Genomic DNA, 15,077 nt, shown 5'->3' on the forward strand with positions numbered 1-15,077 from the left:
ATTACAATTTCGAGATAACCTTCTTTTATTTACGACCTTATGTCTTTGATGCTCAAAATGACAACTTTATAAAAATACATTTTCACTGACATTATGAAATCTGGGTGTCGGAAAGGTGTAAAATTATTCTTCGGAAAAGAAAAAAACTGTAGTTGAGCTAGATAAGAAATTATATGGGGGCAGGCTCCTATGGAGAATTAACATTACTGGAAACAGGCCCTTTTCAGCTGAACATTATAGGCCCTGTGAATCCAGTCTAATGTCAGAATGAATGTAAATCATCTTTAAATGTATACATATATATAGAGCACAGACATCACCAGGTAACCATACGTGTTAAAAATAGAACATAAATGGAAATCATTTTTATTTTATATGTAAATGAGAGTCATGAGAAACTAGAACAAAATAACAGTTTATGATTTGTCTTCCTTGACAATTGAGAACACAATACTGTTGATTAAATTAATTGATCAATATAGTGGTGGTGGCCCAGACAGGACAGTGAGCCCCAAAATATATTTCCTATTTTTATAGTTGTAAGACGATTTTCTTTAGCAATTGTCCCATGGTTTCTGTCCATGGTTACCAACGATGTCCAAAAAAAGACATTCATTTTTTCCAAAACAGATAAACTGTGACTAATTATTATTTTAATGGCTCGCTGTTACTTCTTGGGTGTCCTGTTTGGAACATTTATAAAGCTTACAGGTATTAATTTTGTGTAACTCAATCGATATTGTTGTTTATATTGAATAAACAGATAAATAAGTGTGTACATTTTGTGTATATATTTACATGCATTTAAAGATAACTTATCCCTTTAGTATTTGTCGTGCTTTGTAATATTTGTAATATTTGTACTTCTTAATTGAACAAATGATAGAAATTATAATCTATAATGTACAGTGTAAAAATATTAACTTTATTTTAATTACTACAATTGTGAAACAAGTTATATCAACTGATATTAATTACTCTTTTGGCTGGATGGAAGGGGGTGATAGATCAATGTGGGAGGAAATCAGAGTACCAGGAGAAAACCCATGTGGTCTGGCAGATAGATGACCCTATATCTTTTCACATCTGGTATACACAGTATATTTATAACTTGTCATGTATTTATCATCCTTGAGTAGCATTGTGATAGCTAGAGGCAGACTGCTATTATAGCACATAGTATTTATATAGGTGTAACAGGACCGTGTCGGGGCCAGTTTGCGTACGTCAAACTGCACCCGACTCGCCCTGGTGGACCAACAACCCATGTTTGATGGGTAACTTGTATCTGTCGTATAGAGAGAGGACAAACGCCTTGAACTACAATTAACTATTTATTAATGACAATATAAACATTTACAACATGAAATTACATATAAACGGACAGCAGCATAGGCCTAGCTATATAATAAACATCCTAACCTAAAACCAACCCCCATACCTGTACGACCTAACTAAACCCAACATCCCAAATAATACTACCCACCCAAGACCCTACATAAGCTAACGTTACATTAGTATTAGCGAGAAAGACGTGACAGCACACAGGAAATCCATCAGACTGCCCAGTATACGATACACCACCCTAAATTTATCCCACTTTTTAACAATACAAAACTATAAGGACCAATCACGACAGAGGATACACAGGCACGACAGACACTGACGAAAAAGCAAGCGACTACGAACAATGCACGACAAAAACATCGACCAGAGACAGCACAGGTGAACAGAGGACTAGCAAAGGTCAAGGTGACACAGGTACACATAGTACAGACACGACATTTATATAGGCATGGCATATAGTTAGCGTTAAGCTTAACCCTGTCAGCTTAACCTATCAGTACATATACGATAACATCCCCCGCTACATAGGTACTTAGCCTTGAACTTTTAGTTCTTGCATGACACTATATATGTCATATAAAACAGTTATATAGCTATATTATACGATTACAAGTTGTATTACTAATTTAAAAAACGTGTTGTATAAATTATATTCATTTGTGCATAATTGATAGAATCCTTGTGTATGGCTCAGATAACATTAACCTGGGGAGGTCACAGAAGCCCATTTATTAAGTGTGTCTTCTAGCTGGGACATTATGTTTATAATGGTAAACACCATAATAAAAACTATATATGGTGTGCTATTATGGTGTTAATCAATCCTCTAGTGTAAAAGTTAAGTAATGTAATTATCCTCAAATTAGCCCATCCCCTAGTTAAAATGTTAATAATGTAATTATCCTCAAATTTGCCCATCCCCTAGTGTAAAAGTTTAGAAATGTAATTACGGTAAACCTCCGGTTAGTTCGAACAAAATTAAATACATATTGATGAACCTGTTCGAATTATTCGAAATTATGCTACAGAAAATAAGAGCGAGTTCGAACTATCCGAGCCGATATCCGTGAAAACCTCGGCAGAGACACAAACACATCCATTGTAAATCTGATACGTAACAACGGCGGTCTGAACAATTGCACATTTATATATAAGTAAAAATGATAATATTTTCATTAAATTCAATGTTAATTAATCATTAAACATTCTTCTTTTGCAATAATTATGATGATTATTGCGCTAAGCCGCTATAGGCCCCAAAACACGTACACGTTTCATTTGTGACACAAAAGTTTAACATTTCTACAGTATAATCTCTGCATGGTTATATTTTTTTTATCTGAATCAGAAACTATAGCTATATTATTGTAATAAATGGTCTCTTTAATACATCAAAAGTATAGTCTACATACGAAAGCATTACTGTAAAAATAGGCGATATATGTTGATAAAAAGGTCAGAACAATTTGTCTGCTTTTAAATATGGCCCGTCCGACTGTCATATTATATCTACCAAACATATTTGATACCTGCAAAATTTGGGACACCTACATGTGGATTAATTGTTTTGACTGGATATGAATGATTATCACGTCACTCGCAGCAGGACCAGGCTGCCGGTCCTTTCAACTTTACCGCAAGCGACACCTCGCGTGGCAGGCTTACCTAGCGTAATTGATTGGCAATAATTAAGAGATGTCCAGTCACAATTAAATAATCATAATGCTAAGTTAACACTAGTTATATTTGAAAATACACAGATTATTTCTTAGTTTGCCATACAGCGTGAATACAAATATTGCATGTTATTTATAAATACATTGTCGGGGCCTAAATTTGCAATCAGCTGTCTCGTGCATGATGTATTTTGCAATGTAAAAAAACTGAATTAACGCTAAAATATGTGGCATATATTAAATCACAGATGCATCCTAATGATCACACATACAATCTTATAACCTAAACTTGCCTGTTGATCAAATTTAAGTCTTGGCATTTTTTCTCGGGCGTTCGTCGGGGCCGGGTCGTCGCAAGCTTTCAATGGAGTTTGCCAAAAAAAAATCTTACTTTACGTTCTTCATTTGACAAGTTCGAACTATCCGAAATACTGTCAGTTATAAAACAACCAGAGTTCAAACTATTACTTGCTAAAAAATATTGTTTTTCTAGAAAAAAAAGTGTGTTCGAACTATCCCCGTGTTTGAACTAATCAGAGGATTACCGTATCCTCAAATTTGCCAATCCCCTAGTGAAAAATGTTTAGTAATGTAATTATCCTCAAAAAAGCTCCCTCTCCTAGTGAAAAAGTTTAGTAATGTAATTATCCTCAAATTTGCCCATCCCCTAGTGGAAAAAGCTCCCTCTCCTAGTGAAAAAGTTTAGTAATGTAATTATCCTCAAATTTGCCCATCCCCTAGTGGAAAAGTTTAGTACTGTAATTATCCTCAACCTCAAATAAGCCCATCCCCTAGTGAAAAATGTTTAGTACTGTAATTGTGCTCAAATAAGCCCATCCCCTAGTGAAAAAAGTTTAGTACTGTAATTATCCTCAAATTAGCCCCTATCCTAGTGAAACAGTTTAGTACTGTAATTATCCTGAAATAAACCCCTCCCCAAGTGAAAGATTTTTGTACTGTAGTTATCCTCAAATAAGCCTTTAGTATAAATGTTTAGTACTGTAATTATCCTCAAATCAGACGATCCCCCCCCCTCCAGTGATAAAGTAAAGTACTGTACTTTAGTTGAAAAGTTAATTATAGTACTGTATTGACCCTTAAATTAGCGATAAGTTTAGCATTCAAGTTTGGGGAGCTACAGACCTGTGTGCGTTCGCAGTTCCGATTTAAGCGTAGCGTTTCCGTAGCACTTCCGTACCATTTCCGTAGCATTACCGTAGCACTTCCATACCATTTCCGTAGCAGTTCCGTAGCATTACCGTACCATTTCCGTAGCACTTCCGTAGCATTACCATACCATTTCCGTAGCACTTCCGTAGCATTACCATACCATTTCCGTAGCACTTCCGTAGCATTACCATACCATTTCCGTAGCACTTCCGTAGCATTACCATACCATTTCCGTAGCATTACCATACCATTTCCGTACCACTACCGTACCATTTCCGTAGCACTTCCGTAGCATTACCGTACCATTTCCGTAGCACTTCCGTAGCATTTGCGTTTAAGACGGAACAGCGAACGTACACGGGTCTGTAACTACTATTTTGAAATTGATGAAATTTGCAAAACCTAAGAAAGTGACTTATTTGTTGGCATGTGTTTTTTTTGCAGAAGAATAAGGTTCTCTTAACTTGATTAAAAAACTAAAAGGCTTAAAATGATAATATTTGGCTGGTTTTAAAATGTTCCCAAAAAAATGCAAAAGTAAATGACCTAATAAAATGACACATCCAAAGTCCTATAGGGAGAAAATTTGTATAAATATTAATTGTGTTTATGTGAATACTTAACCAATTTTAGCTAATTCTTGCTTGTCAATTGAACCTCTGTGCATATGTTGACTGATTTAGGATTAAATGATGACAAAAAAAAAAAAAATTACACATTACAGGATTTCTCACACCATAGTGCTTTAAAAGTTGATTAGGATAAGAAGAGCGGGAGGAAGTGAGAGGGATTATATACTTTTATGACCCAGTTAAAAGTCTATAAAATGGGTGCTTCAGCTGATTTATTTCCTTAGAAAATTTTCAGATTATGAAAGAGTTGATTAACTATGCTGTTATGTTTAAACACTTATTAATTCAGGTATGAAAGACATTGTCTGTCCCATATCATCTAAAAGCGTAACACATGTCAGGTAATATATCAGCACATTGGGTAAATATAGAAAATACTGACGCTATGTCATACTATTAGCCTTCATAATGCGATGTGTATATTAATGTTCATATACAAAAATACAAAGTGTATACAGATGACGAAAACTGCTGGAATTTAGGGTCAGTGCTGCAAAAAGTGCTGGTTGACTGCAAATATATTCTTAACAATGTACTTTCCGTTGGCTTTGATTCTTCAGTGAACAACTTCCAATATTTTGCACACAGTTGCTACAATGACCAGGAAAATCTGAAAGAAATTTTGTTTATCAATTTTGGTTTTAGTTTAGTATTGTTCTATCACACGTTAAGGTCATTTAATTGGGACAGCCTTCCCTGTGTGCGAGATACCTGTGGTGAATATGTGTGTTTTGGGGGGCTGCAGTATATTCGTGTTTGTCTCCTTGTCATATCGCATTACTCATGATGCCAGCTTTATCATATAAGTGCTACCTCATTGAAACATACTGCTAAAGGCAACCATCAGGACACTCCACCTGGTCACATTCTACTGACCGGCAAACCAGTTGTCCCACTCCTAGTAGGCTGAGAGTCGAGCAGGGGTAAATGAGTGTACTGAATATATTTTAATGCATAATGAAACTGTTTTTAGCTCTCCTGATTTGTTAGGAGATGACAGTTCTAGGTTTTAAAGCTAGAATCCAGATATTTGACTGGTAGGTTCCTCAAATGTTTGGGAAAGGAAATGTCATTGACTCTTGCCTTATATCAGCCTTATCAGAAGGTTGTTACCATATACTTTGTATCTAACACTAAGCTGTATTGTATGTGTAAAAGATATCTATACTATTCTGAAATGGCAAAACTATTTGATATCTAACATATGGTATAATTTAATAGGTAGCAGTTCCTTTTAATTAAAACTCATAATTCTGGTATAATTAACGGTCGACTGCATTGTAATATAATTTAATAGGTAGCAGTTCCTTTTAATTAAAACTCATAATTCTGGTATAATTAATGGTCGACTGCATTGTAATATATTTTAATAGGTCGCAGTTCCTTTTAATTAAAACTCATAATTCTGGTATAATTTTAGGTCAGCTGCAGTCGATCTATTATTGCAATCCCCATTTATCTGGCATTGTCTGTTGTGCTTCGTCTGTAATAAACAATTTACATTTTCAATTTCTTCTAAGTATAATCAACTGGCCGAGGTACCTGATATTGAATCTGAAGCATGCTATAATGAAGGGCTACCAAGATTGTTGAAATAGATGACCTTTAAATCAAGATCACAGGAGTTAAAAATACTAAAATATGTCACAATGCAGTGGACCGTTAATGCCAATTGGCTCTTGTTGTAAAAATTAATTGTATAATCTAACTTCTTAAATTGGAAACCTCTTTACACTGGTATTATTTATGCTTTACGTAATTGTAATAGTCTTTTATATAATTCATTAGTCCCCCACAGGGTTGACTAATTCACAGGAATGTCTTTGCTAGATATAAAAATCTTATTTGTCCTTTGCTGTCAAAGAATTTTTTTTTTACTTAAATGTTGTTTAGAGAATGAATAGTCCAGTGATAGGCATAATGCTATATATATAGCTAGTTTTTATGACATTGATGCATTTCCTCTATGGAATTATGGGGCAAATTCCTCAAATATAATGAAAAGCAAATTCAAATTACATATGATATTTATTTAGAAAATGTGTTCTTGAATAATAACGGTAGTTATCAAAAACATATTTGTGACTGTCATCTTGTTAACTACATTCCTTGAGATTAGGATATTTTCTGTCATGTAGTCACGTTTGCAGGTACAATGTACTAGGTGTATCTTATGATTTAGGCCTATTGCCTAGATATTTCAATAAAGTTGTCTGCCACAGAGTTTTATTTTGACAAAACTACACAATATTGGGTGTCTTTTAATGTATTATGAATTCTTCTGCTCACTTACCAGCCAACCTCCCTATTATGAAGAAAGACTTCAATTTCTTAGCTCCCTAGATCGACGACAAAGTCCAGGGAAGCTATTGCTATACTCCAGGCGTTGTCACCATTTTCCGTAGACAGATGTGATCAATTTTTATAAAACAGTGTTGTGACAATCCTAATGAGGATATACATGTAGCTTAGGAATAACTTCACAGAAGTGTTCCTTGTAACAAGACCTTTTCATTGGTAGTACATTTGTTGACCTGGTTACCGTGGCCTTTGACCTATTTAAAAAAAATGCCAGCTGTACATGTCTTCTGACAACTCTTGTTGAAATGAATTTTCTGTAAACCTTAATTTTATCATGTACAATTTTGAAATTACAAGTGTCTTCCTCTACCAGAAAGGAGCAGTTTTAAATAAGCACTAAAATTGTCATCTGCCTGATGTAAAATAAAAGACCTTGTGCCATGGTGTTGCATTCATTCTTTGCCGTCCATCGCCCTGGTGTAAAAAATATTTTTGAGCCACTGCTGATCAAGCAATAATAGCAAGAGAAATAATGAAACTGGGTCAATGGAATGTTAGGATGACATACTAAGTTCCTGAAATTACATGAGCTTGACCTAATTTTTAGTTAACAAGTGATGAATGTGTCCATATGACTAAATTTATTGAAGTTCTCAATAACTTAGAGGCACAGGATCATATCAAAGGGCTATCACTATGTTTGTATTGGTGTCAGCATCGTGGTATGCACAGATATTTCCTTAAGATAACTCCAGTTCTTTTAGGCCGATCACACTCATACTGTATGCAGATCTTTGTTACCAACAGTACCATCAGGTCGAATGGTCAAACGGCAAGGTTACCGTAATTAAAAATGGAAAAATTGTTTCCTTGTAATAACTCAAGTTTCTTTGGGCCCATCATGCAAACTCAATTTTGATGCAGTTTTTCCTTACAACATGAGATCAGAAGGTCAAAAGTAAAGGTTACTGATGCTATCAATAGAAAATATATTTGTCCCTGCAATAATTCTTATAATAACCCTACTTTCTTCCATGGAATTATTGTTGCAAAATGAAATGACCTTGTTCAACTTTCAAAATCACAAAGCCTATTTTTCTAAATTCTTTTTAACGTAGGGTATTCTTATTACACTCTCTTTAACACTAGCCCTCCACCTCTGGGTTGCGAGTTCGAAACCTACGTGGGGCAGTTGCCAGGTACTGACTGTAGGCCAGTGGTTTTTCTCCGGGTACTCCGGCTTTCCTCCACCTCCTCCACCTGGCACGTCCTTAAATGACCCTGGCTGTTAATAGGACGTTAAACAAAAACAAACCAAAATATTGGCTAAGAAGCATAAAGTGATGTTATCTGGTTGGTTAGCATGCTGAGAGGAAATTCTATCAACACTAAATTGTTTTTGAATGGCATTGATGTTAAGGTCATAGGTGTCAAATGTGCTGAAATAATTACACTGATGTTAATGTCATAGATGTAAAGGGTGCTGGGAATATTGAAATGTTTTGTTGTTGTTTTCATATTGTTTACGGTAACAACTTAGTAAGAAAATATCACCTATTACTCTGATGGGAACAATGTATCCTGAACGAAAAGCAGACTGAGTAACCAAAATATTTGTTCCAAAAGTCTTGAATGCCTTTTCTATGTCATTGTATAGGGTCATTGTACATGTCAGTTGTTGTTTTCAACAAATCAACATTTAAATAATAGCAGTTTAGCCTGTTGACTATTGTCGTGGGGAAGAGGGAGACTAAAATTAGGTCCACTATAGTCGAGAGTGGGGATAGGGGAACACATTTTCTGCCAACTATTGTCAACAGTGGTAAGGAATGAGCTAATATCAACTTTGTAAATCACATTGTTTTTATCACCAAACAATTCGAAGATGCAAAACATGATTGAAGCTATAGAATCATGATAATTGAGAGATGTGTTTCTGGATAAAGCATGCCAGAATTTGCAAAGAAATGAACTTTTCCCATGCATGCAAAAGGTCACGGGAGGCATTTTTCTTCAATCACTCAAACATGAACTCTTCATGATTAACTAAAAGGCCTTGAATTATCAAAGGAGTGAATACCAGATGAGCCAATATGTAGTCTTAGCGGGTATCTATTATTCACAATTTTTATTTTCTACCTGAAAAACTGCTGAAAATGAATGTGTATGGTTCATGATGTTGAAGTTCAATTTTATATTTTCATATTTTATATATATTATTCATTATAATCTTTCATATACTTTGTCTTTTGCAGCTGTGCGATTTGGAAGAATGCCAAAAGTTGAAAGAGAGAAACTTGTTGCTGATAAAGAAGAACTATCGAAGAATACCTGTCAAAGGATAGTAGAGTTACGGGCCTTGTCAGATCATATAAAAGCTTCATTCAAAGATTTTTTTGGAGAACCAAGCATTGTGACGGAAAAGAAAAATGATGGGAAAGAGCAGGTTAGTATCATTAAATAATAATGAAAAAATGAAATTAATACAAACGACAAAAACAGAATAACAGGCCTTCACAATGTGCAATGTTTGGACAAGACTACGTTCTAACTGTACACACATTCTGTATAGACTCCATGGACTAGGTTCGATTGGTATAAGTATCGTTTAACGTCCATACAACAGCTATGGTCATTTAAGAACAGTCTCTCCTGTAAGCAAGATTCATATGCAAAGTAAGTATGTGTAGTTTTCGGGAAGTTTCAGCATTAGTTCCTCCATATATTACGCATTGCAATGCCGATTTGAAAGTGCTACTTCACTTAAGCATACTGCCGAAAAGCAGAAATAGAATCTACTATATATAGACTTGGCCAGAGTACGGAGCCTTCTTGAGATGAGTGAATGCTCAACAAAAGCTCAAAAGTCAGGCGTTGCCAACGAAGACATTCAGAAGAAAAAAGCTGTTTACAAAGAAACGATAATATTCATAATTTAGTCGCCTTTGACGATCATGAAATGTCTGAAGCAGTTACCGTACTATGTCCTACCTGCCAGGCAGCCTTTGATAAGATAAAGAAAAACGAGGGGAAAAAAAGAATCACCCCCAGTGTTCCAGGAAGTTGATGTACTATTTTCTTCTATATGTACTTAAGTTACACTTGATTTAAACATGTACGGAATAATATATAAATGCTTCTTTGATTGCTGAACGCTTTTGACTATTTTAACGTTTTTCACAACGTCTTTCACAAACATACAGATAAGTAGTGTCAGGAGTAAGATGGAGACTACCCAGCAGATTCTAGCTGACAGTTTGTAGATTATTTTTGGCTCTGTCGTCATGAGTTTACCATCAGGAAAATCAAATAACAACAATACTGAAAGGTTTTAATGTTCTGAAGTCTTGTTTAACAACAGAAAAATCCAGGTTATAAAGGGGAAAATAATTTGTGTCTTGTTTTCTCAACAACAGAAAAATACTGCACGGTTCAACACCACAACTGACATAGTAAACCAGCTGACATCAGAGGATTTCCATAACCAGGGTGTTTTTACCTGCTACCAGCAAATGATTGTCCCTTTAATGCAAGCTTCAGTTAAGTTTGCCAAGAGGATCCCTGGTTTTACATGCCTACCTCTTAGTGACCAGATCAGCTTGATGAAGCAGGGTACTTTGGCTGTCTCAGTTATCATGGTGAGTTGAAATCAATGCAACAACTGAACACGTATTTGCGACATGTATCACCTAGACCAAACTTCCGTCTTTTTATAACCCATTCACTTTTGTATTTTGTATATTGGAACATAAGGCGTTTGAATGCATAAACATGAACTTAGAGAACACATTGACGCAAAGCACTTGTGTGTATTTGAAATATTGCCTATTGAAGCATGCGCTTTTTGAAAAAATATATATGAACTGTGACACATCCACAAATTACTTTATTTTTGTATATTGGAACATGCGTCTTTTTAATTCATATACATGAGGTTTGGAGAACAATCACAAACCACTTGCCGATTTTATATATTTGAACATGTTTTTAATACATATCAATGAATCTTCGAAAAACAAATTCACAGACTACTTGTCAATTTTATATATTTAAACATGTGCAATTTAATACACATCAATGTAACTTTGAAAAACGAAATTTGCAAAACACTTGTTATTTTGTATATAAGAACACGCAATTGTTTATCATACAGATAATTGTACAGTAAATGTGTGTGTGTGTGTGTTTTTCTTTTTTTTTTACTGAAATCGATTACTTTTATAGAATGACTACGCCATAAATAAGGCCACTGAGAATCGACATTTTCGGACCTGCTGACTATGAAATTGATAAGACCTATTTTTAAAAATGTAATGTTGAATTTCGACCTACTTGCTTGTTATGATTTCTTCTGGCAACACTTGATTTTATTACAGATGCATGATATAGCAGACAGTGACAGTGTGACACTGCGAGAATCTCAGGGTGACATGTCCATTCACCGTTCAGCTGTCAGTTCATGTACAGAAGCTTCCCTGTTGCTTAGTCAGCATTTACGGGTAGCGGACAGACTGACAAAGCTTCAACTACAGAGGGGGGAGCTAGCTCTCTTCTCTGCTGTAGTTCTCATTGCAGGTACGTTCTCTAAGGTTTCCAATAATGTGTAATATGTTATTTTAAGTCATTAAGTTATGTTAAAGTTTCTTTCACCTTTTGGATACAAGAAAATCAGAAAAAGAGAAAATTATGGACCGTTTTATTATTTCTACAAAGAACCCACAGAAATGTAAGTGATCAAAAACTACTTTCAGTTTTATCAGTCAGACATAATTGCTTATGAGGTTATGCAATGAAACGTAGATGTTCAAGAAATAAACTAAGACAAGTGACAATGTTTTAACATTATGCCATCATTTAATTTTTGTTAGAGTAATCGGTGTCAATATCTAAACTAAGTATTTATTTTCCGTTTTCAGAAACACCAGACATTGCTGATGTAAAACACTTGGAGAATATGCAAATGGATTTGCTTCAGGCTCTAAGGATTGAGTTAAAACATAATCATCCAAGAAACGTCAAAATTTTCCCATCGCTTCTTTTACTAATATCAGATTTACGACAGATTGTTGAGGAGTTTAGTGACAATTTACGAAAAAAAGTTTTCGATCCTTCTGATAACTTCTCCAATATTCTGCCCCTAGTTAAAGAAATCTTTGACCTCCCTGTGTGTTGAGGATAGTGTTTGATATTTCAGACCAACACAGGTAAATCTCAATTCACACACTAGATTTGTTTTTACCTCCAGCCTTTTAGCCTTTTTTAAAAGACTTTTGAATGAAGGCTACAAATGTCAAAATATGTAGATTTATTTAAAAGAATTCAGGTGGATTTGAATCCATTTGCATAATATATTAGGTAACAGTCCTGTCCTAATCGTAATATTTACATGAGAAAAATGGTTGGAATGATTATTGTAAATTCACCATACGTAGGATTATTTAAAATATTCCAATAAAACATGTAATCCAGTTTATAGATAAAGAAATACACACGATTGTTTGACATTTAGCGCATCCATACAACATTTAGTTAAATGGAATTATACATAACAGATATCTTATGGTTGTAATGCGTCATAATTTGTTTTTATTAATTTGATTAAAATCGGGATGAAAATACCCATTTAAAGATCGTTGGTTCGTTGAGGTCTACTAAAAATAAATGTTTCGGTTATTTACGTCGGCAACCACTAAGCTGTTATAGTTCCTTATCTTGCATTTCTAGCTTGCAATAAATCTTAATGATATTCTATATACCTTATATTAACTTAAAAATAAAGTAAGGTATAAAAAGCAGTTTAATGATATTCGATATACCTTACATTAACTTAAAAATAAAGTAAGGTATAAAAAGCAGTGTAATGATATTCGATATACCTTATATTTACTTAAAAATAAAGTAAGGTATAAAAAGCAGTGTAATGATATTCGATATACCTTATATTTACTTAAAAATAAAGTAAGGTATAAAAAGCAGTGTAATGATATTCGATATACCTTATATTTACTTAAAAATAAAGTAAGGTATAAAAAGCAGTTTAATGATATTCGATATACCTTATATTTACTTAAAAATAAAGTAAGGTATAAAAAGTAGTGTAATATTATTCAATGTGAAATCATATTCATTAAAGGAAAACAAAACCTTTTGTATTTGGTAATAATGTCATCTATCATACCAATCAAGACATCATAAGGTCATGCAATGAAACGTTGTAGAGGTTCAATGCTTTCCGGCTTTGCTGGTTATTATTATCATAAGTTTTGTATTCTAATTATTGAAAACGAGTTCACTTTTAAGAAATTTTTTACACTTGTGAAAACTCATTTTATAGTTCGATAATAATGTATTGAAAAATGCTCTTGCTCAGTAAATAATTTTATATTTCATAGCTAAGATATACCACTCTCCACACTCTTACCTCAGTAAAGTGAATGGTTTATAATACGATAGATTTCATGATAATACACGTAGTTCTATTTTTATATAAACAAAAGCAGTTGATTGCTTATTTTCGAGTCAATTTCAGACTGCATTTCTTTTGTATCGTTTATCTTTTATGAAGACATATACAATACTTCTTCATGGCATATAAGATGTTTTTAGATAAATTTGACAGAAAAACATGGACATACTCCTGATCATTGAAGCTATTATTATGTTATTACTAAAGCAGAATAAAATATTTTTATATACACTAGTCATTTATTAACAATACCAACATACGTTTTCACCGGTGAAATAGATAATATAACTACCAATTGACGTTCTCGGAGATGAAGTATTTAGAAATATTGCTATTTCTGGGGAAGTACATAATAACATTAATTTCATTGATAGTTTAAGAAAAACATATACTAAAGTGAGTTTTTATATATATGTAGGTCTTCTTGACAAGGCTTTAAGATGGATGAACCCCTGTTTCATTAACTTGTTTGTAATTTTGTGTAATATTGTAATGAACAGACGATTTCATGGTGAAATAAATTTTACGATTGAAATAACATTGAAACTAACAGACATGAAATAAATAATATAATTACCAATACACGTTCTCACATGTGAAAAAAATATTATATCGTTTTCCAATTTTACTGGTGAAATAATCATCTTAATTTAATCAGATGATAGATAGTAAGTTGACGGGGGGAAAATACCAAAGCCTGTTTTTATTCAGTAATACGATGCACAAATGTAGTTGTATGATGAATGTAAAATTATATTTTTTGTGGTATTTTGTGTATTTCATTATTTTTTGGAGATTTCAAACAATCGTACGTTTCATTTTTACCAAAATCAGGGATACACTATTAACTTGTAGTAAATCTTTATGTATATATAATGCTGCTTTTAAGCATAACGAACAGATACCATTGAACCCATTTTCATTAAATTGTTATAAAGTCTAAGATTACTAAGCTGTGCTCTTCATCAAATTGTCGTTGAGACTGAAATCAAGTCATGTCTTTATCTGCATTAGATTGTCATAAAGACTTGGATCAAGTTTTGATCTATCGTTATTATATTGTTGCGAATACTTATATTAAGCTTCATTTGCATGCTCCTAACTTAATTATAATGTCACGAAGAATTGAATCGAAATGTGTCTTTACCTTCATTTAATTGATGCAAAGACTGAGAAACTGTCCTTGTCTTCATTAGATTTTCTTTCGCCAAGACTGATATCAAGCTGCGTCTTTATATTTCATTATATTATCGGGGAAACTGATATCAAGCCGTTTGATACTCCTGGGATATGTTAAGCAAAAATAAAAATAGATCGTTCTAAGGCCAACTTGTTAAATTATCCATCTCATGAGAACAGATACTTCCCATATCATTCACATCTCTAGCCAAATTGCTGGACAATGATTGGTTTCTGATTGTAAGACTGAACATTATCTATCCACCAAGTGTAATCCCTGATTTGAGTTCACATAAGTCAAGAAAG

General features: G+C 33.7%; 1 protein-coding gene across 1 annotated transcript in view; it reads left to right on the forward strand.

Annotated features, from left to right (window-relative positions):
• The window catches only part of LOC117317926 (nuclear receptor subfamily 1 group D member 2-like), a 118,776-nt gene extending 103,916 nt beyond the window's left edge, over positions 1 to 14,860 (forward strand). The window contains exons 5-8 of the mRNA XM_033872895.1: positions 9,382 to 9,572; positions 10,543 to 10,764; positions 11,503 to 11,701; positions 12,043 to 14,860. Coding sequence (XP_033728786.1) covers positions 9,382 to 9,572; positions 10,543 to 10,764; positions 11,503 to 11,701; positions 12,043 to 12,299 — 869 coding nt within the window. The 3' untranslated portion in view covers positions 12,300 to 14,860. The remainder of the gene's footprint in view (positions 1 to 9,381; positions 9,573 to 10,542; positions 10,765 to 11,502; positions 11,702 to 12,042) is intronic.
• Positions 14,861 to 15,077: the final 217 nt, after the last annotated feature.

Source organism: Pecten maximus, chromosome 19 (assembly GCF_902652985.1).
Source record: "Pecten maximus chromosome 19, xPecMax1.1, whole genome shotgun sequence".
Classification (NCBI taxonomy): Eukaryota; Metazoa; Mollusca; class Bivalvia; order Pectinida; family Pectinidae; genus Pecten; species Pecten maximus.